This window comes from Nesoenas mayeri (genome assembly GCF_963082525.1).
Source record: "Nesoenas mayeri genome assembly, chromosome: 10".
NCBI classification, from domain to species: domain Eukaryota; kingdom Metazoa; phylum Chordata; class Aves; order Columbiformes; family Columbidae; genus Nesoenas; species Nesoenas mayeri.
Genome location: NC_137560.1, coordinates 22,864,966 through 22,889,209, shown reverse-complemented (window position 1 = coordinate 22,889,209; position 24,244 = coordinate 22,864,966). Strand labels below are relative to the sequence as shown.

At 41.8% G+C, this 24,244-nt stretch overlaps 1 protein-coding gene across 17 annotated transcripts in view; it reads left to right on the top strand.

Moving 5' to 3' along the window:
- SLMAP (sarcolemma associated protein) overlaps positions 1-24,244 on the top strand; it is a 67,802-nt gene that overhangs the window by 26,168 nt on the left and 17,390 nt on the right. For 5 of the 17 annotated variants that reach the window (XM_080350658.1, XM_080350659.1, XM_080350656.1 and 2 more), the window contains exons 3-15: positions 3,914-4,061; positions 9,091-9,163; positions 10,093-10,129; positions 10,583-10,645; positions 11,738-11,833; positions 12,117-12,188; positions 13,015-13,155; positions 14,016-14,153; positions 14,556-14,724; positions 14,810-14,860; positions 15,382-15,432; positions 17,364-17,426; positions 21,543-21,599. In XM_080350658.1, coding sequence (XP_080206784.1) covers positions 3,914-4,061; positions 9,091-9,163; positions 10,093-10,129; positions 10,583-10,645; positions 11,738-11,833; positions 12,117-12,188; positions 13,015-13,155; positions 14,016-14,153; positions 14,556-14,724; positions 14,810-14,860; positions 15,382-15,432; positions 17,364-17,426; positions 21,543-21,599 — 1,159 coding nt within the window. The remainder of the gene's footprint in view (positions 1-3,913; positions 4,062-9,090; positions 9,164-10,092; positions 10,130-10,582; positions 10,646-11,737; positions 11,834-12,116; positions 12,189-13,014; positions 13,156-14,015; positions 14,154-14,555; positions 14,725-14,809; positions 14,861-15,381; positions 15,433-17,363; positions 17,427-21,542; positions 21,600-24,244) is intronic. The other 12 variants (XM_080350661.1, XM_080350667.1, XM_080350668.1 and 9 more) reach the window with 6 other exon arrangements.

Below are 24,244 nucleotides of genomic sequence, written 5' to 3'. Positions count from 1 at the left end.
TTAGAATCTTTGTGCACAGTTCACATTGTGCAAAGTCAATGTCCTTCACCTGGTAGAACACTCAGTGTGAACCAACTGAACGAGTTGTGCTGCTGCTCAGTCCAATTCTGAACCAAAATATCACTCAAGGCCGAGTACTCCCATTTCTAGATCCCTGTTTACTTGCTGAATTTTAGTATGAACTTTAGTACTCGGGTGCATTTACAACGCCAGCATCAATCGTTCAGCATTTGGTCACGCAATGTGAGGCCTGAGACTGTCACGGTCACTGCGGCGGCTGGTGGCTCAGCTGCCACCCCCCTGGCTGGGTGGAGCACACGGCAGAAATGATGCCGTCATCCCTTAGGGGCTACAGTTCAGCATTTGGCAAATTATTCTACTGTTTCTGGTGTTAATGAATGCCTCAAGGCCTGTATGGCAGGGCTCTGAAGCACCTGGGGGCTGTGCGTGTTTCTCTCATGTAAGAAATGAGGGGAGGAAAAGAATGGTAAGTGAGGAGGCCTTGAAATGGGCATTCGCTTTCAGCATTAGTTGTATAGGCAGTGAAAATATATTGAATTAATAAAATATATTAATGATTGACTTTCTGTAAAAGGCAATGGCCTACGTTTTAGTGCTTATTATTTACTTAATTATTAATTCAGCCATGGAGTAAGCCTGAATGTGTTTAATTAGATGCTGTGGTCTGTGTCCACATTTTTAGATGTAGAATTTGCTGCTCTTCATGGAGTGAATCTTGTAACTGTCTCAGTTCTCCCGTAATTCTCCTCATTGTAATTCTCATTGTAACTGTCCTGACCTGCAGGTTCACGCTGGGTTAGGTGAGTAGCAGTGATGTGTCTTAGAATGGCCAAGGACGGCTGTGCCTGGTGGCAGCCAAAGCGATGGGAGCTGGTGCCGCTCCTGATTCCCTGCCTTGTGCAGTGCTGGGACGGCTCTGCTTTAGAACACACTTGGGCTTCTCTGGTGAGCGTTTTGTGCTGCGGGCGGTCAGGTCATAGGAGTCTTTGTGCTGGACAGGGGGAGAACAAATGCTGCTCGTTCCACAGAAGGCTCCATGTTATGTAGCTGCTGCTTTGAGAACTGGAGAACCCACCGAGGACGCCACAGATACGAAATACCAGCGTATCACCATAAACACTAGTTATTGTATATGTGTTTGTTTCGGGGCTTGCACTTGATTTTGTTTTCTGAAGGTAACTTTTAGTAATGACACAAAAGTGATGGAGGGATTGACCTTTACGATCATTTGAACCAGTGACAACTTGCATGGAAATAACATTTGGATTTGCGCCGTGAAAGGGACCAGCGCGCTGGGTTGTTGACCAGTTGCTGCATTAAAGACAAGATTCCTGAATCCTTTTTGCCAAGTATTGAAGTCAGTGCTTTTCTACTTAAACATCACCTCATTCACATGATACTGCTATTATTAATTTCTTTACTAGATGCAGGAAGAAGAAAATGTTAATCCTGTTTGTAAAGAGTCCAAGAGCATCACTTTTCTAAAATTTACATAATGAAATTCAGTAGCACGCAGCCGATGAACATCAGTTTAATAATGTTAAATTGAATTGCGTTTGTCTGCAGATCTTTTTTCAGCGTGGATTGTGAGTCCGCTGGTGTTTCGCAAGCTCCGTGTCGCTGCGGCTCCGCTGCGCTTCCTTTCCTCTGGCACTCCCGTCTCTGGGCTGGCTCATCTGTACCCCATCTGCACACTCTGCACACGTGTGTTTGCAAGGGACACTGATTAATCCAAAAATGGGAGAGATAAAAGGCAGCTGTTATGCATAGCAAAGAAGAGGGTGGGGAAAAGCAAATAAGCGCCAGCATGTTTGTTTCTCTTTGCTTGTGACTCACTTTTTCATAACAGAAAGATTTTCAAATGGAGCAGGACGCTAATTGAAAACCAACAGGAAGTAAAAGAGTAATGATCTCTGCGCGGGGCTGTGAGAGGGCTCAGTATTGTCAGATGAGGAAATTAACAAGCTAATTAGTTTGATTGGCTTTTAAACTTATAACTGTTATAAAAGCTATATTATATATCATTATATATTTAAATATAGTATTTCATAATATGTTATTTAGAGCAGGGTAGGTCTGGATGCTAATGCAGTGAACGCAGCCATAATTTCTTGTTCCGTCCGTAATTTGTGTTTACCTTCATCTTTATGACTCTTTGATTATTATTTTCTTTAATTTAAGATCAAAGACACATGTATGGGGGAAAATAAAATCTTTCCTGTGCTGCTTTTCATGCAGTCATTCATTCCATAGACCTGCTGAACCGACACTGCCTTGGCTGCTGTGTGGGGTCCCCTCCTGGGGACACAGTGACACGTAGGCTGTGGGTTCAGGAGAGACTTACCACGTGCTGGGTGTCGTTTTCCAGTATGAGATCTGAAGAGCCCTAGTGCTGGCCCCTTACTCCATTTTAACCTCACCTGTCCCTTGGTACTGTTAGTACCAAAGGACACGTTTTTGAGGGGTACAACAGAGGCAAATAAAACCATGGAATCTTGAAAAAAACCAAACAAACAAACCCCAAACCAGTTGTTTTTAAAGGAGAAACATGGGAATACATGAATACGACTAGTGAAGGGACTTGAACATAAGACCTATGGGGAGAGGCTGAGGGAGCTGGGGTTGTTTAGTCTAGAGAAGAGGAGGCTTAGAGGTGAGCTCAGCACTCTCTAGAACTACCTGAAGGGCAGTTCTAGCCAGGTGGGGATTGGTCTCTTCTCCCAGGCATCAGCAATAGGACAAGGGGCCATGGGCTTAAACTCTGCCAGGGGAAATTTAGGCTGGATATTAGAAAGAAATTCTTTACAGAGAGAGTGGTCAGGCATTGGAATGGCTGCCCAGGGAGGTGCTGGACTTGCCGTCCCTGGAGGTTTTTAAACTCAGATTGGACATGGCACTTAGTGCCATGATCTAATAAACGGACTGGAGTTGGACCAAGGGTTGGACTCGATGATCTCTGAGGTCTTTTCCAGCCCAGTCGATTCTGTGAATTTCTCTGAAGGCCACAATTGCGTTGGGGCCCGCTGAGGTCGCGGGTGTGTGCAGGAGGGCAGGGCCCCCCGTCCCGCCGGGTCCCTGCAGTGACTGCTCACCCCGGGAGGCCGGTTGGTGACTCACTGCAGCGGTTCCACCTGGCCATGCAGGGACGGTCCGTCCCCTTTCGGTGCCGTCTGCTCGTCAGCGCTTTGCCGGGTGACTCACTTCTCACCTCTTCTCGGGGCAGTTTTGACTACAAGTCTTGTGTCATAAGCAGTTTCACATTCAATAAGTTGCTATTAAATTTTAATTAACTCTACAAATGGATATTTACGAAGATACTTGTCGATGCAGCAATCTTGAGATTAACTTAATGGTGTGAATTAGTATCCCTGAGAGGTAAAAACGTCCTAGTTTTGTTTTCTTTAGTTTCAAAATGATCTTACATTACAACTCCTTTATTCTATGCTCTGCCAAGGCTTTTCCTTGTGCCCTCCGTGCTGTCGTTCCCTATGGTGTATTTCTGTCACAGAGCACTGGTACCGTAAACGTGTGAGCAGGTAGAATCTTGGTGTGTTGACCAACACAAATTCTTATGTATCAGTGGCAGAAGGTGTTGGGAACAATGTCCGATCCTTTCCATGCCAGCAGTGGGTTAAGCACAGTTTGTAGCAATTATTTGCACAGTGTATGTACTAGAATTCAACTAAAAATCAAATACAAATATTTGTCGATGATGTGAAGGTGTTGCATCCTAAGGAGGGTGTTTTGAGTTCGTACATTTGTCCTCTTGTACGTTGGGATGTCAAACTATATTTTACAGCAGATAAAATTGTACTGAAAGCTGAAGTTCCATCATATTTATTTTGCTTTCTTTCCAGATATTTTACTATATATTTTTTGTTTGTTTTTACAGTTCTATCTTCAAGACACTAAAAGTAGTAATGGTACCTTTATTAATAGTCAGAGACTGAGTAGAGGATCAGAGGAAAGCCCACCATGTGAAATCATGTCAGGCGACATCATCCAGTTTGGTGTAGATGTGACGGAGAACACGCGGAAAGGTAAGGGTATGGATCATTCTCTGGTTTGTTTGGGGTTTGTTGGTGTTGTTTTTCCAAGTGTATTTATTCAGAACAGCTTATTACAATGCAATCTTTAGGGGAAATGCAGGTCCAGAAACGGGAGCTCAGCGGGGCTGACTTAGAGCAGTTGTCACAGCGCCGCATGGGCCCGTGTGCATAGTGCTGGGGGCGGAGTTTGTTCACTTTAATTTATGTAACTACCTTTCTTTCAAGCCGATGAACCCTAAAGCTTCAGCAAATAACGTGGCAGAAGTATGAAACTGCATTTCTTGATAAAGTACTCGGCGTAAGTTCGAAACAAGCTAATGCCATTCTTGTCAAGATACCTAGATACCTAGGATAGAAAAACATTGCTAGCTGGAAAATGAGTTTATGGCATTTCTATTTGGTTTTATCGATATCCTCTTTCTAGTATGCACGCTTGAGACCTTGTATTATAACAGCTATATATCTGTGTTAATAAAATGTAGCCTCTGTCTCTTCTCTTTTGCGTGTATGGGCAGTGTTGCAGGAGTAGTTTCTTTCTCTTTCTGAAGACTGGCCTGTAAGTTAATGATTAGATTGTAGTCAGTACTGCCAAGACTTTTTAAAGTTAACTCGTGGGTCTGTTGTTTTCCATAAGCATCGAAGTTCTGGTTGTGTGCTGAAGGATCCGCATCCAGTAACGCATATATTGGCAATAAAACGGCGGAACTGCCATCGCTGCTCTTCCACTTTACAGCTTTTCTGAACAAGAGCTTCACAGAGCTTGTTCTTAAAGAGGGGTATATTAGGAACGAAATGAAAGAACAATATTAAATTGAAATACTGGTGGTAAAGTTCTTATAAAAACCAAACACACAAACCCCTCCCCAAACTGAATCTCCCAAAACCCAACAAACCAACCCACAGTACAACAGTAGAATTTTTAAACAGCATTAAGTGAACAAAAGAAAAATATGAAGCCTGTTCATCTGTTACTTGAATTCTTTCTGTCCTTAGCCTGATAGGTTGTAGTTCTCACAGTCTGGAGTATTGGAGGAAGGTTAATGAGTATGTCTGTAAGGAAAACATCATTGAGCAATGGAGGCGGTTCGGTATTGTCTTGGAGAGCTGCTGGAGCTCCGGTATTTGTGATTCATGGTGGTGAAGGTCACATCACATTATTTCACTCCTCTCAAAAATGATGTTGCAAGGATTTAACTCCCAGATGTCCAGTTGGAATTGTCTGGAGTTCCACAAAATGTTATTTCATGCGAAGTGTTTGCAAATATTTGTGAATGCTAGCAGTATACATGAAGTAAGTCAAAGGAATACATTGCATCTAATGAAGCTGAAACTATTTGTTTGATGAGGTGCTGTCCTCACTAATATAAGCGAAATTTTGCCATTGTATTTAGACCTAAACTAATTTTTAACTGAAGATTTAGTTGGAAGAAGAATTGGCGTTCGCTTATTTTTATCAGCAACTATTTGCATTTAGTTCGTGTGACAGTTTGTGGGAAGTTCATCATAAGCAGATTCTTGCCGGTGGTCGGTTCTTCCCAGCGGGTTTATGTTAGTTTTACAAAACACGATCCTGGCGGCCTGGCGTTCGGTTAGTGATTGGGTTAGTGGGGGCTGAGGCTGCAGCCTTTTCCTCTTTGGCTTTGAACATGGGAACCGTGCTCATGTTACCCACAAACATGTCGAGCTCGCTGATGAGGCAGAGCACACACAGATGGACACGGTATCATCGTCCTGGGGCATGAAACAGCAGCACCCAGCTCAGGTGTTCACCCTGAGCGCAGCTGGAATGCACATAAATGCCTCTTCCAGTAATCTTAGATGTTACTGTTAACCTGCTGTAGCAGTGAAACACGTGAAAGTAGTTAGTAAATTAGGGATTCCCTTTAAAACCATTTTGTGTTCAGATATTTACATAATGCCTTACCCGCACAAGACGTTTCACCATTTTGCTGTGTGTAATTAGGAGGTAATGACAGAACAGGCAGAGTTTAGCTGCCTATGTAAATTCTGAATTGTGTACATATTGCTAGAATACATTTATTTTATTATTCAGGCTGTGTTTTAGTAAGTAATTTTCTTGCAAATACGTTCTTGGTTTAGTTCATTGAAATAGCAGTGCACTTGGTATGTGATTTTTTTAATGAGGATATCTTACATGAGCCCCGATCCCTCTGCGTTCTGCTGCCGAGCTCAAGTCATTCCCAGGCCTGGATTAACGTTTCCAACACTCCCGCTTCCTTATTTGTCCACTTGTTATGTTACTAACGAGCGCAGAGCCCTGCTCGTTTCCCTCTTCTTAGTACAGTACTCATCTATTAATCATCTCACCGCACTCTTCTCACTGTCACAGTGTGGTTTGTGTCCTTTCAGCGCCCGCAGTCCGGGCTGCAGCGTTCCAGCAGTGAACTGGTGCTGAGCGCCCCCCCGGGGAACAAGCAGCGGGGCAAATAATACCAGATAATTTGGGTCAAATAATACCAGATAATTTGGGTCAAATACAATTCATGCACTTTTTTCTAGTCAAGTTTGGACTCTTTAAGATGTTTTTCCTCTCGCATGGTGTTTGAAGACACTGTGCAGGTGGGGAGACCCAGTGCGAGCTGCTGGACAGACACACGGACATCTCGACAGGGAGTTTCTTAATGTGATTTTGAGTGTTGCCATGGCTGCTGTCATCACGTTAACAAGTGAAAGTAAAAAAGAAAGCATCGCTTGCAAATTGTTGGTGAAGCAAGTAAAAAAATTAGGCAAAATAATGTCTTTATTCCCGTGTTTATGCTCCTTTGCAGCGTGAGCCCCCCATGAGGGTTCAGGGTGCCTCTGGGTGGGTTTTTGGGGCTGTGTGTCGAAGCGTGTGGCCGTCCCGCGGAGCAGGGCGGCGCAGCAGGTTCGTGCTGCAGTTTCACCGGGCAGACGGCGCAGAAACGGGTGTTTTGGCCGCGTTTGTGTTGCGGGGTGAGGAGCGGGGCCGGCGTTAGGCCGCCCCCCCAACACACACCCGCTGCCCGCCCGGGGCGCCCCCTGGCGGCCGCGCCGTGTCCCCGCAGCCGCGCTCCGGCGCTCCGGGCGGCGCTCGGGCCGGGCCGGCCGCTCCGACCCCGCGGGCACGGGTGAGTGACGGGCGGGCCGGGGCCGGAGGGGCGGCGGGGCCGGGAGGAGGGTTGGCTCGCTCCCATTCGGCAAACAGAGCCTGCTTTACCGCCTTTTTTTTTAAATTCCCCGAAAGGAATAATATAGCTTTGAATATAAACACTTTGTACTATCCTGTCTGGTCATCCCTATAATAACATTTTGTATGTTGCTTTACCTTTCCCTTAGACTTATCTTCCAGTTATAATGAACTGTTAGCTAAAGGACAGCGTGCAGGGTTTTCCTTTTTGTAAATTGTGTTTTCAATTATAACCCAGCATTTTGCTAGGGTTATAATATACATCACAGTCACTGTTTGGGTCCCTCTGCTAAATCCTCTCGTAGTTTTTACACAAATAAAGCTCCTGCAGCTTTTAGATTATTATTTTTTTGCAGTCTGAGTGTTGATGGAAAAACTTCAGAATTATATAATGTCAGATCTGTAACCCAAAGGTAAAGTGGTTGGTCTTTAATTTCAGCTACCCTGATACTTTTCTTCTTGAAATCACTAATTCCCTGTTTATGCCTTAAAGGAAAGAGTCTTCATTATGAAAGCTGTGGGAGTGTTACATGCTACAGCTAATATTGCTAATGCATTTTTAAGTGTTTTTACAATAAGAGATTTGTGAATTCTGGGGACCTAAGTCTGAAGCCAAAAAAGACCCCAATACCCCTGGTTTTGACGATGAGGTCCTGGCTGTTTTTCCCTGGCATGTAAATGTAATACTTTACCAGGTCAGCCCAAAAAAACAAGGTGCTGTAGCCAAGATAATACTTCTCCAAAGCATGAGCTTTTAGCACTGAATAAAGGTTAGAACAGCTCTGTTCAGCTGGATCATTTCTCCTGTATTTTTAGATTCCATTGAGACAGCCGCCTAGAAGACCCGTCTGGTTTCCCTGGAGCGCTGCCGGTGGCCTAAAACACACATTGTCCTTTTTTTCCAAAGCCAGATTAACTGTTTTGCTGATATTAATAACCATGAAAGTAGAGCAGCTATGTGTATGTTGGTGGGTGCTTTAGGTACAGTGGTAGATGACTATATATTGATTTGTATCTGGCTTGTGGCAGTATTTCTGGGAACAGCATCTGCCTTATCTTTCCATGTAACTGGAAAGAATTTTGGCTTCCCAAATCATACAAGGGCAAAAAAACCCAGATGTAATTTGACTGCTTGCAGTGTCATTGAAAATGGTGTCAGTAATGTTTTGGCAGACATTGTGAAGAGAGATTGAACTCGATGTAACAATTAAATACTGAATTTGCTTCTCTTATTCTTTAGGATCCTTACTGAGGTCAAAGGATCTTGGATTTAGTCCTGGGGAAGCAGATTTCCTCCTCCCGAAATGGGCAGGCGCTTGCCTAGGGCTGCGCACAGCCCTGTGCTATGGGTGGAAACAGGGCCGTGGGGTTTGAATGATGCTGCTCGCGGTTCCTCTGCGTTCCCCTGGTGATCCCTGTGTTTGTCAATAACAGTCACTTGGCCAGTTCCAGATGTTGGAGTGTCCAGCGACACACATTGGTGTGTTACATTTAAATCCCTGGGTGTGCTTGTCAAACAGGTGGCTTGTTATTTGGTGTATGCTCCTGCATCACCTCATGTAGGCACGTTCCTTTTTCCTTGTTTTATGATCAAAACGTACAGAAACTTGGTAAACTTGCATCTTGCAGAAGCGCTGGACCTGAAGCTACGTCAGGACCCGTACCCAGCAGAACCTCCTCACGTTTCTAACGATAAAGATCCATCTCCGGCGCTGGGGAGGGCAGAGCCGGGCACTTGGAGCCGTTTGTGCCTCAGGGTTTCTTAAAACACTTTGGTTACTATAACATTAAGCATTGAACTTTAATTAAATAGTAACAACTCGTGATGACTTACTGTTTGTTTCTTTTCAGTTACCCATGGATGTATAGTCTCCACAATCAAACTATTTCTTCCAGATGGGATGGAAGCTCGATTGCGATCAGAGTAAGAATAGATATGTGTCTACCAAAGCTAAACTGCTGTATAACGAGGGTTTGATGGATTTATGTTTAAATCAGCATAAGAGCAATTTCTTTTCCTGTGATCACACAAAGAAAAGAACGGAGGGCACGGTTCTTTTGCAGGCATTATGGAAAAGAAATCTCGTTTGCTTGTTGTTTTTAGAAATAAAGACAACTATGAAAGAATAAACAAGTTCTAAACAAGAATAAGAGAGTCCTTATCAAGTTGGGATTTTCTGACTTTATTTGCAGTAGCTGAGTGCCAACTACACGACATAACTTTAATGATCTACCATCCCCAGCAAGTGTATACTTTTGACTGCTTATTTAAATATTCTTTGATCATCAATATGCAGAAGTATTTGCATGAGGCTTTACGGTGTATTATGGGAAATTCTCTATGTAATTGCATGTGCTAATAAGAAATAGTAGAACGTATGGTGTTATGTTTTTAGTTGTGATGAGAATGTGCAAGTACAATATCCACTCTAATGGGAGTGCACAGAATTCTCTAAGTCACTAAGTATTATTTTACTCAGTTTGTTGAATTCGTGAACAGGAGTAGTATATCCACCACCTTTTCATATATATTGTTTGTGCTTGTAAACTGGTTTAAAGCTTCATAAATCAGTTTTTAGAAGTCAGGTATTGTGTAACTACTAAAATAAAAGTTGGTAGAGAGAGGTTTTAGAATAGACCTTGGATTCGTAATTTGGAAATAGTTCTGTAACTTTGAAAATGTTGCTCAGCATCACGTTAACTGGTTTTGCATGTTTGTATATTAGCTCTTCATTTTTATCTGAAGAATAAAGTTAAATACAAAGCATCTTGGTTAAACGCACAGCACTAGGGGTCTTCTAGATTTTAGAGCTGCTATTTGTGTTCACTGCTTAATTTTGTTTTGTTTTCTAGTGTTATCCATGCTCCATTACCAAGCCCTGTTGACAAGGTAATTGCAGTAATGTGATATTTCCTGCCCTATTCAGCCCTGTGCCCGTTTCTGACTTGGTGAAGTCTCGTTCCATTTAGATAAGTTCCTGGTTTAATATTCTGGGGGACACTGAAGGGAGAGAGGCTGGTGCAGCATCACATTTTGTGCACCTTGTTTCTTTTCTGTCAGTTTAATCTCAACTGAAACAAAAGCCTTAAAATCTCTGATGCATTGATGGTTCAGGAACTTGCAGAGACACGGACACAGTGGGAACTCGATCCGGAGCTGGCAATTCTAGAATTAAATCAAAAAAAGCAACGGAACAAAAAAGTAACAGAACAATAAGTGATTGAAAATGCCAGTTGTTAGATAATCTTAAATTTGCCTTCATGATTTAAATGATGAATTTTGTTACTTGAGCGTAATGAAGAATCCAAAGCCATTCTGATTGATAAATTCCTTTATTTCCAGGTTGCTGCTAACACTCCCAGTATGTATTCTCAGGAATTGTTTCAGCTTTCACAGTATCTACAGGTAACTTTTCTCTTGACGTCATTGTTCAGAACGTAGATCTTATGCTTTGTATATCTTTGTTTGGCTTCCATTTTGTAACCTGGAACGTGATAAGCATGTCCATACCTTTTTCTGTAATGAAATAATGTAAAATGTTATTGGCCAGAGAGGTGGTGGATGAACCATCCCTGGAGACATCCCAGGCCAGGCTGGACGGGGTCTGAGCACCCTGAGCTGGTGCAGATGTCCCTGCTCATGGCAGGGGGGGCACTGGGGAGCTTTAAGGTCCCTTCACCCCAAACCATCCTTCGAATAGGCTTTAGCTGCCAAATGGCAACACATTAAAGTGTGAGCTAACATGTATAGATCAGCTCTTTAGAAAGGATTATAAAATCCACTTTCTGGGCAAGATGTGAAAACATTCCTACTGGTAATTTCTAGGTAGCTTTAATTTATGTGTAATTCTACTGACTTCTGCCTGTTTTTCTTTGATAGTGGCAGTTTTTATTTATTCACATTGACGATGAGGCGTTTGAGATGGACATTAACGTGATACGTATTTGCTGCCATAGCAGGAAGCAGCTCAGGCAGATGCTCTTTGCTTGGGAGGCCAAATACTTTGTCACCAATCTGTTCGCCCTCTGTATCCTGGAATTGTTAATGAAGATGCTCTTCTATCTTACTGTCCTAAACCAGAAATCAAACAAACCCAGTAGTTTTTGCTTGGCGTTCTTCTTCTGGGACACGGTTTGAGGATGAGCAGCTCATTGCACAGGAGCTGCCAAGCTGCCTTTTGGTGTTTACTATTTTGTTACTCAAATTATTGACGAAAATCAAAGCATTTTTAAGTCTTGGAAAGAAAAAGTTGTTACTATGTGTACTTAACATATGCATGGAAAATGAAGGTTTTTTGGAACCTAAGGTTATAAGATAATATTTATTAATTAACATATCCAAACAAGTGGATGGATGGATAAAACGGGATGTGCCTGTTATAGTTTTGAATGACGTGGCAGTGCTTCCTACTCAGATTTCCTTTTTTCCTTTATATTTTGGTGTCTTTTATGTTGCTTCTGTTCTGCTGAACCGCCGGCTGCTCTGCTCTCTTGGTAGGAAGCCTTACATCGGGAACAAATGTTGGAACAGAAGCTGGCAACCCTTCAGCGACTGCTTGCTGTCACACAAGAGGCTTCAGATACTAGTTGGCAGGTATCTGCAGGCATCCTTTTCTCTTCTGCACTGAATTATGCAGCAGCGTATGAATTTTAGCTATTAATTTACAAACAATGAGGGGGAAAAAAGCAGCCGAAAGAATTAAAAGCTTATGGCAGTTCTCTTATGCTGTGCAAAAGATGTTTAGTAGTGGTTACGTACCAGTTTGAAATAATCAATAGTAGTATATACTCCATCAAAATTCACATCTTTAAAGCAGAACTCTGCTGGAACTACGTGAAGAACTTGTCAATACTAAGGTGTCGCTTTTTTCTGCCAGGCTTTAATAGACGAAGACAGGCTGCTGTCACGCTTGGAGGTTATGGGCAATCAGTTGCAGGCGTGTTCGAAGGTAAGCAGCTCACGTAACGTGTAATTCTGGGAACGCTGGCAGAGCTCTTTGGAACTGTGCTGAAATGAGCTCCTTATAGGAAAGCAGCTGGAATGTAAACTTTCTGAAACCAGCCTGTGCTGTTTGGATAATCTGAATTGCGTGAAAACTGTACATCTTTTCTGTATTTCATGGAATCATTTACAATCTAGATAACCAGCTATTTTTCACAGTTTTTGAGCTTAAACTGATTTCTTTTGTATACACATTGAAACATGTATGTACTGAAATGCAGGAAGGCAGTTTGTCATCAGTGAGGAGGAACAATTCTGCCCTGTACCCTATGGATGGTTCTTTCTGAACAGGGACTTCAGAAAAGGTGTTGATGAGCCGTTGGATATTGAGAGACAGAGTAACAAGTGTGCTCTGCCTTGATTGTTGTTCAGGCCACCTATGCCTGCCTTAAATTTGTTCTTTTATTTTTAATTCCTTCGAACTGCTTCGTTTTACGCACTTTTTTTGCAGGTCCATCTTGCAGATGGGACCTCGTAGGCTTCTGGTTTGTCAAATCGTGGGTCTTTGAGGGTTGGCATTGTCTTAGCAGCATCCAAAACCCCATATATTACCTGTAATCAAAGGTGAACCTGTGCTGCCATGCACACCCTTCAAAAACAACTGGTTTACGTTCAGTCATGTCAAGAATCTTTGATCACTGATTTAGCCATCACATTTTCCCGTCTACCAGAAATTGCTAAACATCTTGCAGTAGAACAGGTCTTATCAGAATCTGATATATTTAATCTGCAAAACACTGATTTATGCTCTAACCTTGAATTATCTTGCACAGAATCAAACAGAAGACAGTATACGAAAAGAGCTTATTGCATTACAAGAAGACAAACACAACTATGAGACGACAGCCAAAGAGTCCCTGAGGCGGGTCCTTCAGGAGAAGATCGAAGTGGTCAGGAAACTATCCGAAGTGGAGGTACCGTGGTTCTGCATCGCACCCCTGGCAGTGCTGCAGCGGTTCCACCTGCTCAGATCCCTGTTCTGCGTCCTGTGGGGTTTATTTCTCCCGTTGGACAACACTTAAATAGTTAATGAGAAACTATTCTTGAAGCAACTCCTTTTTCTTAAAATCCAGGAAGCTGTCTTACAGAACTATCTATGTGTGGGAAATAAGTGAGGGGAAAATGACATACACACATTAGCCAAAAATGCTGTTAGACTTGTATAAACTGTAAAATTTATGGAAATATATGCTAAACCACTCATACAAATTACACTTAAAGAGCTTTTCAGGTTACAAAGTGTTGGATACTTTTTTCAAATAAGTTCTCTGCTTCTATATCTCTCTACTAACTTCTGCTTTATTTTCTCTTTCCATTATCATTATTTGCTACATTCCATTAGGTCAAGAAATACCATATGACTTCAAATTAAATGCCCCAAGTGCCTGCCCTCTTCATGCTTTTTAGAGAATGTGGTGCATATAATACTGTCATAAATAACCTGTGAGGTTTCAGTTAAATACAATTTTTGTATTGTAATAGTTCTTGACAGAAGAGAATAGGACAGACAGATCACACACTTCAGTTCGTTATTCCTATAAATCACAATTATTTGTATAACGTATTGTGGTTTGGTTTTTTCTTTTACACACATGTGTAAGTAGAACATTACAGAGATTTGTACAGATACTGTTTTTGCCAAGACTTGATCCGTTCACAAAGCAGTTAAATGTGATTAGATTAGATGCACTCTTTGGAAAATATAGCTCAGCTTCTGTGCTTGGTAGTTCATTAGTCTTATTTTTATTAATTGCATAATAATGGTGTCTTACAGCGGAGTTTAAGTAATACAGAAGATGAATGTACTCACCTGAAAGAGATGAATGAGCGGACTCAGGAAGAATTAAGAGAATTAGCTAATAAGTACAACGGAGCTGTAAATGAAATTAAAGACCTTTCTGACAAGCTAAAGGTAATGACAGAGCTTCATCTGACTCAACATGATACTATAATGCATGGAACAAAGAAATGCAATTGAATTTTGAATGTAGCAATCAAATAAAGGTTAAGAAACTTTAAGCAACAGGTAAATGAAAGAAAGACTTCAGGAGACTTTGGGTGTTCATTAATTTTTGGGCCCTGACACTGTTCCTTTAAAACTTAAGTTTCCCAGACAAAACGTGAGTTGAGATATTATGAAATACTTTCTGTTATTGTGCTTGAAGTGAAATTTATAGAAAAACAGCAGCAGAAAAATGTTGGATTTTCTTTATCTGACTAGCACAGAAAGTTACTTATGTACATACAATTACAGAAAAATCAAGGAAATGTGTTCTTCTAGGTGTTAATTTTGGTTGTTGGGGGGATTGAGCAGGTAGCAGAGGGAAGACAAGAAGAAATCCAACAGAAAGGACTGGCTGAGAAGAAAGAACTGCAGCACAAGATCGATGAAATGGAGGAGAGGGAGCAAGAGCTCCAAGCGAAAATCGAAGCTCTGCAGGCCGACAACGACTTCACCAACGAGCGGCTGACGGCGCTGCAAGGTTGGTCACCACGGGGGAAGAAACCTGCATTGTTTGTCTTTCTTTTAATCTGTGAAATATCTTTTTCTTGGCCTTCTGTTTACAGTACGGTTAGAACACCTTCAGGAGAAAACTCTTAAAGAACACAACAGCTTAGGTAGGTGTGATCGGTTTCTTGTTTCAAGCTGGTTTCCGGATTTTCTTTTCATTTACTTTTAGTGTAATCCTCTTATAGTCTAGGGGTCTGGAAAATGAATGTTTTACAGTTATCCCATTAGTATATTCATCTTGGTTGTCCCTTGTTAACTTTGGAAGAGCTGTGGCCAACCCAGAATGCCAGGAGAGGGCAGTGCTGCTGCGAGCTCCAGCTGGAGCCCGACTGCTTGAGTGCCAACACCTTCAAGGGTTTTAGATATACTTATATTTTTAAAAGCCTTTTATACATATATATGTAATAGGCAGTAATTCTTGGGATTATAGTAGCCTCTTACACACTTGAACAAAGAGGAAACAAGCAGGAAAACACATTAAATGTTGCCTGTTTTGGTTAGACAAGGTACTTTAAAAGGAGGAGGTAGTATGGAAAGCCAGATGCATTTCGCAGTGCTGTATTTATAAAGAAACAAACCCCAAAACGTTGTGCTTGCTTCCAGAAATAATACCCTTTCTTAATCCTAGGCGTACAAGTTGACGACTTCATACCTAAAATTAATGGGAGCACAGAGAAAGGTAGTGTATCCGGAGGCCGCCTGCTGCCTGTGGGCGATGTTGAACTTGACCAATTCAAAATTCTCTAAAGTGTTACGTTGAATAATATTCTCTTAAAAATGAAATGGAATTTTTCCACTTCTCTGACCAGCATTTTTGTTCTTAGACTTTCAGTCCAGGTGTTTTTAGTCATTTCTGTAAAGTGTAATGAGCCAACTTGGAAGTCGCTTGTTGTTTTGGGTTTTTTTGCTCGGTTTTGGGCTCTCACTGGGTTCAGTAGAGTGTACTGAGTGAGCTCAGGCTTGGGACACAACAAAACCACAAATTCATTGACTTTTTGGCCTTAGTTTTATTATTCTTTGCAACACTAACATATACAATTTTTCTAGTAAATTGAGTATGGTGAGAAAAGTCAGCAAAACTTCTTTTCCTAAGTATAATGTATGAAAAGTGTATATGGAATATATTAATACCGAAAACAATTTTTTTAAATCTCAGGAGTGTCTTTATGTAAAACAGAAATGAATACAGATAGAACTTGTTTTCATTATTTGTTTTTAAAGCCCAACTAGTTAAAGCTCTGAGTCCTTTAAGTAACGTGTCTTAGCATCCACCTGAAGTTTCCTCAGTAAAAGTGGCTGGTAAGACTATGCCCAGTATCACATGGAGCAAAACTTATTCCAGTTATGATCCACTGCCCAAGATATATTTATCCTCTTCTGTTAATGTTCACTCTTTCCTTGCCGTGGTGTTCTGCAGCGTTCACTGGGTGCTGTTAGGCAGCGAAAGCACTGAGGAATGGTCCTGGTATTAGAGCTTCTTAACTAGGGAGACTAATAGTTCATCATGGTATAACCTCACATCTATTTCTTATTTGGAGCAGGAGGAAAGATCTATGAAATACTGATTGTGATTCTTCGTTCTAGTCATGTAGACTCTAAAGAGACTTTGAAAGCTGGGTTGTTGGAGTTGAGCAGAGAACATGCAATACTGTGAGCAAGGGCAGCCTAGAGCTAAACTGGAGTACTTAGTAAAAGCTTTCAGGCTTCGCGTGCAAATACATGTTGGTTTTGAGAAATAATTGATAACATCACACTAAATATGATATTTTTTTTAAACAAACGCTTTTTTTGTTTGTTTTAAAATTGTCAGGAATGTCGTGTTAGTTTTTTAAATACCGCTGCCTCATATCAGTCCACATCTAAAAATCGTTCGAAATGTTTTAAATTTGAATTAGTTAGTATGGATGATAACAAGCATCACTATCGCTGGCATTCACTATTTTGTCGAAGTTGAAGAAGCAGTTCCTTTTTTGACTTATTTTGGACTGCATACGAGTCAAAGTGTTACCTGGATGGATGGATGGATGAAAACAGAGATTCTTCCATCCTATGAGTAACAGAAGTTGTGTTAAACTTGGGGGGTTTCGGGCGGCTGTCTGCCCGTTGTGTTACGAGTATAGACAATGTACAGCTGCTTGTTCAAGTTGTCTTTTTCCGTGTGTTCATACTGTCTGTCACCTCTTTCTGTCATGCACCTACCGTGCTGTTTGATTGTTCGGTATTTTAGTGTGGATGCCACTGTTGTGTCTGTCCCACGTTCTCCTGCGTCTCTGCTGTACCCGCGCCAACCCCATTGCCGCATTTCCACGTTGCTCTGGTGTTTCAGGGCTCTCTGCCCTGGGTTCAGTCCGTGCCTTTCTGTATCTGTCTGTCCTTTATGTCACCCCCACATAACACCAGATGGGCAGGAATTCTCTCTGCCAGCTTGTGGATTTTGTTCTCTTGAAAGCAGCGGGAGGCACTTACTGTGTTGGGTTTTTTCTTTTCTGCGTTATTTTGGAAAAGCGAAGAATTTAGGGGTGATGATGTACATTCAACCTTTCACGTTTTTGTTGCATCCGTTTGCAAATGCGAAGAAGATGCCAACTGCGGTGTTTCTTTCTTTACTAGAGCACTTGCTTTCAAAGAGTGGAGGGGACCGCACTTTTATTCATCAGTTCATAGAGTGTCAGAGTGAGTACAAGAGCATTCATCACATTTGCTTTCAAAAAATAAAAAGAAACCCAACACAAAAACACATGACCCACCAGAAAAAGTGGATAAGAACAAGTTTGTCACTGCTATTTAATATTTCTGTAGTAGCAGAAATTTTCAAAGCGCAAGATTGTGGTATTTAGCAGATACCTGTGGTAGCAGGGAGACCATATCTTTGCTCTTGCAGAGCGATGTTCACACTGTCTCTTCTTAGTAATTAATCCATTCTTCTTAGTAATTAATCCATTCTTCTTAGTAATTAATCCATTATTGTCCTCCAGCCAGCAAAAGGGTGGTGATGGTGCCACAGGATGGTTACAACTGAGTGTAATTTTTACCCATTACAAAGTAAAAAGTTAAGAAGTGAACACTGTTAGTTGAAGGAAACATCACAGGCAGCCATAGGACAGAGAGAAGGTAATGATGCCTTTTCTTCATTTCACATGCCTATAATTTATCTGATAATTAAACGTCTGACACATTCTTCAAATTAATTGTTACAAAGAACAAACAGGAAAACAAGACCCTTTGGTTTAGCTGGAAATCAAAGAGATTGTTTTAAGATAAATAAAAGAAATGTGCAATACCAGTCTTTAGTGTTATTCTGGAATGAGAAACATGTTTTTTCAGAGCAAATGGCTTTTAAAAATGAGTAATGCAACAGCCCAGGCTGCACATCTATTATTAAGGAAAAACTTAAGACGTTAATACTTTTTGTCCACCAGGAGAAAAGTACCATTGGGATGAAGAGAGCAGAGTGCTATTACAATTGAAAGGAAACTCCTTTGCAGCATAGAGGGTGATTTTCTGACTTCAGAGTTTCCAGAAATGGCGTTTGTGAGGTTGAGCAGAGCCCGGTCCGTTCGGCCCCCGGGGCGGTGGCTGCACGGCCCTGGGCAGCCCATTCCATGCCCGACACTTCGGTCATTGCTCATTTCAGAACGTTTTTTCAGTAACCACTGGTGGAAACCAGTGACATGGACGGCAAAGTCATGGTGCTGCTTTTTGAGTAGTACAGGATATGGGTTAGTACCAAAAATGCTGCTGATGGATAGATGAGAGAGATTCGGTGCCTTGCGAGCTTCCTGTCTTTCACTCCAATCTAGGTCTTCTTTATTTGTGTCCTTATTTTTTCCTGATTTAGTGATTTTTGGGTTGCATTTATTATTTTAAATGCAAGTCCATTTTTTGCCTTTTTACGAAGTCTATCTAAAATTGAGTAGACTTTGGATGGATTGAATAGCTGTTCCCAACTTTTCCATGGAGGCGGCAAGTAAAGTTAATGCTGTTAGGATCACTTCTTTCACATGGTTTGAAATGTGTGTGCTGAGGGCTGCTTTCCCTCTCCAAACTGGCCTCCTTCAACAACTAATGTGATACCAACCCATAGGTGTGCTGGGGACTTGTTCCTTAAGTAATCACTGGAGTGTTAACAGATAATAACTATTGGATTACACACAGTGATAGGCAACCTACATCTAAAAGGGAGTTCTGAAATGGAAAAGATAGGAAATGCGTAGAAACGTAAAGGAACGAGCAAAAAGAAACACGGGCTATAATAAAGATGCACTGAAAGCTTAACTCCAAAGCAGGTTATTTCACTAACAATTACTATTATTTATTACATGTATCAGTAACACTTTGCTTTTTGTTAGATAGCACCCAGGTAGCCTGAAATATAAAAATGGTTCATGCCAGAAATGAAAGCCAGAATCCTGACCCGAATTTCTGTTTCGGTGGCCAAAACCACACATCTTGATCCAGGGAAAATGTGGATTGATTTTAAAATATATTAAAAAAAAATCAAGTTGATGAATAAATTTTCAGAAATAGTAATATGAAAAGATGCGGAGATCTGGCAAAGGGAAGTACAAGGTCCAGGTGTGTCTGCTTGTACGTGCTGATTGTTGGCTGCATTCTGCCGTTTTCGGTGACAGTGCAGAGCAAGATTCTATTTAGTTCAATGACATCAACACTCAATCGTCTGTTTGTTGTTTAAATATACACAGGGATGCTGAAATAAACTGATTTTTGTTGGCTTTGAAATGCACTCATGTCAGCATTCTTGAAACAGAATGTAAGTCAGGAGTGACAACCAGTGGCTGTGCCAGCTCCACGTCCCGCGTGTTCTGCTCAACTCCTGTGCTGCAGAAAGAGCAGCAAGGAGAAAACTTCTATAGAAAAGTTGAATTTCATGATGAACATAAGAAAACAGTAAAGCACCATGGGGAAGAAAAAAGTCTGCAGGTTTTTGTAGTCGTAGGAATTGAGGATTCTTAGAAGCGCAAAGAGCTGCTGCAAAGGTTTCAGTGGGGGAAAACACCTGGGTCGAGACGGGTTTCTTTGGTTTGTACTGCAATTACTCTGGTTTTAACAGCTACCTAATTACGAAAACTCCATCAATTAATGATGCCGAGTTTTCTTCTGTAAGCTGATTATAGAAGCCTATTTTAAGCCAACAGTCGGGCACAGGTGAGGTGTTGCCCCTTTAGATCCAGCAGCCCATAGCGACTTTGCCTGTATGGGTTTTGCATTCAGCTGATTTTTTCAGGCCCCTGGGCAGGATTGCTCAGCTGCGTCCTGGAACAATCCCATCCGAACACTTCTGTTGAGATTTTTAGCAATGTGTTTATTTCATGGCGGAGAGCTCAGGATATCGCTCGGTGCCTCGGCCCCTGTGGCCGCCGTAACTTGACGCGGTGCCGTCCCCAGGGCCCTGCTCCAGCGCCGGGGAACTCGAGACGGTCTGAGCTGGGCTGCTGAGTGATCTCCTGCAGTTGCTTGAGACCTGGAGCCAACCCTGCAGATCCAGCCTGCCCTTCTGGAGCATAAAACATTACGCGAATGCAGGACGATATTAGTAGATAAAAGTAGATGGAGGGAATATCTCTCTTAGACTGGACAGGACGAGCGTTTGGCCATGCAAACCCTTCCGACCTCAAGGTTTTTTGGTCTGAAAGCTCATCTGCTACCTACAGTTAAAATATAAATCCCTGTGCAGATATTGTCCTACCTCTGCCCTTAGACTGTGCTTACAGCAGCGTGTCAGCGGAGGAGAGTAGAGACCTCCTAGTGTTCAGAGCTCCTTGGAGCTGGAAATGCTGAATAACGCTTACTGTTCTTTTTTAATTAAAAACTCAAAAAGGTTTTACTGTCATCCAGCTTCCTGAATCTGAACGCTCCTGTACGCGCTGTTTCGGGGGCTGTTTCAGCGGGGCGTTAACAGCTTTTGACATCATCTGATCCGCAACATCTGCTGCATAGAAACTGATTATGAGATCTGCAAGATATGTGACCCTCGATCATTTTGCACAGTTGTTAAGGAATTTGAAATACTGAAATCTGCTCACAAGGGGGAATTAATTACCAGTTCAGTAGTTCTTTTAGTGCCTTTCATTAGTACGAGCCTGTTCTTCCCTTGGGGTGAGCGTTGCTCCATGTCCTCGCTGGGTTAGGATGCAGTTGGCAATGGAGGCTCCAATTCCGTGTTTGGGGTTTCTATGCACCTGATATACATGAATAGACTTGCCTGTCAATACTATATGTTAACTCAATTTTTGTGAATGTCGTGCATGCGCAACTTTGGGGAAGTTTGTGCAGCTCTCAATGTTTTAAGCTAAGAAAGGGTGTTTCCGTGTGCCTCCCATATGCCTCTGTGCCATATTTCTAGATTCCTGCTGCATCTGAATATCTATTGGTGGCAATCAGCTCTTAAAATTCCCTTTCTGATAAAAGTATTAAGACTTGAGAAAAAGTATTAATACTTGAGAAAAGTATTAAATATTTACTGCTCCCAGTTAATTTTTTTAAAAAGTTCATAAAAATCCGTTTTGTACCTTCTCATCACTGAAGCGAAGCGTGAATAACGCAAGCTAATAAATTGCACAAGAAATAATTGCGCCCTTTATCACAAAGTTCCACTGGGCTCTTGTGCTCTGTTTCATTATTCCAGGCCAGAATAAAGTTTTTGTTCAAGCCTGAGTAGGAAGTAACATTATCAGCCTTTAATTTGGTCATGGAATGTGGGCGCCGTGGTGTGCAGGGCAAAGCTTGCTTCATTTGAGCTGGGAAAGTAACACTTATTTTGTTTGGCAGACAAGATCATAGATGAAGGACATCTAACCAAAGCGGAAGAAACAAAGCTTTCGAAAGGTTAGATTTCTGCATTATTTAACTGTTTTTTGAGCATGTTTCTTATGTCACTTCAGTGCATGTTCTGTTGTAAACTAGCAGTCTGAGTTTTGTTGAATACTGACTTAAGGAAAGAGAATTAATGACGAGAAGCTATACTGTGTACTGAGCTCTGCTCCAAGTGCTTCCGTAAGGTACGGAGATTTAAATGAAACCATTTCTGAAGATGAGCGCATGAAATGCTGTTCTCAGTAATCACTGAGTTCTTACCTGAATGTGCATTTAAAAAAAAGTTAAAATAGAGTATTATTCTGTAAATCAATTTAAATCTTTAGTGCCTGTATGAATTTCAAGCAAGTTTTTGTTTTTATTACAGAACTAAGTAGAAATAATGTTTGGTCTCATTTTAAGTTTTAAATAGAAGTGTATTATAATTTGACTTTGTTCTAACTTAAACTCTCATAACTTTACTGTCAACCTCCTAAATGTACCTTTTCCAAGTCATATATGAATGTGCATCTTTTTCTCTTCTATATAAAACAAGTAAGGTTCAAGACGCTAATTAGAAGAGATTTCTCTTGTCAAGGAGCAGTCGTCCTTATCTCACAGAGCAGAGCAGGAACGCTACAAAGTGTAGATCGGTATTTCCCATGTGTCTAATAACGTAGGATCGTTTGGACTGTGAGGCTGACTCCACTTCTGTAGCTTTTTATTAATGTCTAGACATAATAACTCATTTCTTTTCCTTCTGCAAAGTGTGATTGTGCTGGATAAATGTTAGCTTGTTAGAAGCTGGTCTTTTAGAGACTTTTCACGTTATCTTCTCTTACCTTAATCTGTGAAATTGCACCTTTAATTTGTTTCTGTATGTGAGTAAGCTATAGAAAACTTGCCATATTTGGCAGAAGAATGCATACAATAACTGTGACGTAACCCTCATATGCCAGTCATCCTGCCAAGCAGCCAGCTATTTTTAGTGTTTGTTAATATATTATAACTCATCAAGTAAGTATGATGTCAACACATTTTAATATACTTCATCATTTCGGCTATATTTATTCAGCTCCATTTCATTATGGGAAATAGGGACAACTGCTGTGAAATAACATAGTAAGGAAGGAGTTCTGTGCTTGTGGCTCTAGTTCCAGAATAGGAAGCAGGTTTCTAAACCATTCCTCTTTTTGACTTGTGCTGTTCCAGTTGTAGCGGCTGGGGCATCATCCTGGCTGGGGCATCATCCCTGGCTGGCGCCTCATCTCGTTGTTTCGGGGCAGGAAGGGGCCGGGGACCCGCGGGTGGGTGGGAGGAGAATGGGAGGGAGGTGGAGAGAGAGAATTAATTAATGCAGCGGTTGGAACTTGCACCGTTCCTCCCGTTTCTCACCGAGCGAGAAAGCTGCGTTTCCATGAATGACCACATATGGTAAAGTTGGTTGGATGCAGGTTTTGCTCAGCTTAGCGCGTCTGGATTGGCCACTCACGTAATCGACATGGGTGAGGCTTTTAGGATGTGCTTTTCTTAATACTTCAAAAAGAATGTATTCCTTGGTTTAGTAATTATTAGAGTTTTGATGGCAGTCTTGTGAGCTTGAATCTATACGCTACATGTATAATGTTTTGCATTGTAACATCTTTAGATATTAGGTAGAAACCTTATTCCAGAATATAGGGAAATATCTTAGCCAAGATCCCCCGCTCCCTGTCCAGGGCTCGCAGTCACGTTACATGGGGCGGCCTGGCTCCTGCTCAGCTGCGCTGTTGGTACTTGCCTTCCTCTGTGCACGTAGCCGTGGATGCTGTTCTGGCACAGAGAAACAAAGATTTTCATGTTACAGGAAGAAAACATTTCTTGTTTCTTTTATTAACCCGTCTGTGTTTTGTCACCGTGCTGATGTGCCAGTGTAAGCACACAGCCTCTCTGCCCTTTCCACTTCTTTCAGTTTGGGGATGCTTAGTTCTGTTTGTTCTCTTTTTACTTGAAAAAACAACGCACGCAAGCTTATGTTTTTACGTGTTTTTGTATACTAACCCTGTTTGTATAACACACTTATTGCCGTGCATCTTCCCTTGTCCTGGTACCTTGTTGTTGAGTCTACAATGTCTCTATGTGAAGAAATTTCTTGCGTTCCCCGTGTGTTTCTGCATATGGGGTGGAAGTCAAGTCTGCGTGCTGGGGATGTTGTGACGATGCCTTTTTCTCTCTCTGTGGGTCCGTGGTGCTGTCAGCCCAGGGCTCTGCATGGGCAACCAGCACATACTCCATGTGGGACCTCACTGTGCATTGGGGATGTGGCTCCTCGCTGCCAAACGATGGGCTTTGCCTTGCTTTAATGGACCCATCAGACATCAACTGGAATGGTTATTAAAAAACCCCAGTAATCAGAGCCCCACAAAGTGTTCAGGCTGAGCCAGGGCCGCTGCTGGGAGGGAAAAGGATGCGCTGGTGCAGTTCAGTGCCCTCACCCCCCGAAAATGCTGCTCCCCGTTAAAAATCTCAAACTGGTCAAACAAACAGACCCACAGCTGCATGTGGCGTCACTCAGCTGATGTAATAACCTACGGGGTTGTGTAGGAACAGATATTTCATGGGGTTTTTATTTGGAAAGGACATAGGCTTCTTAATACAGTTCTTCTCTTAATACAGTTTGAACTTGAAAATTCTTTCTA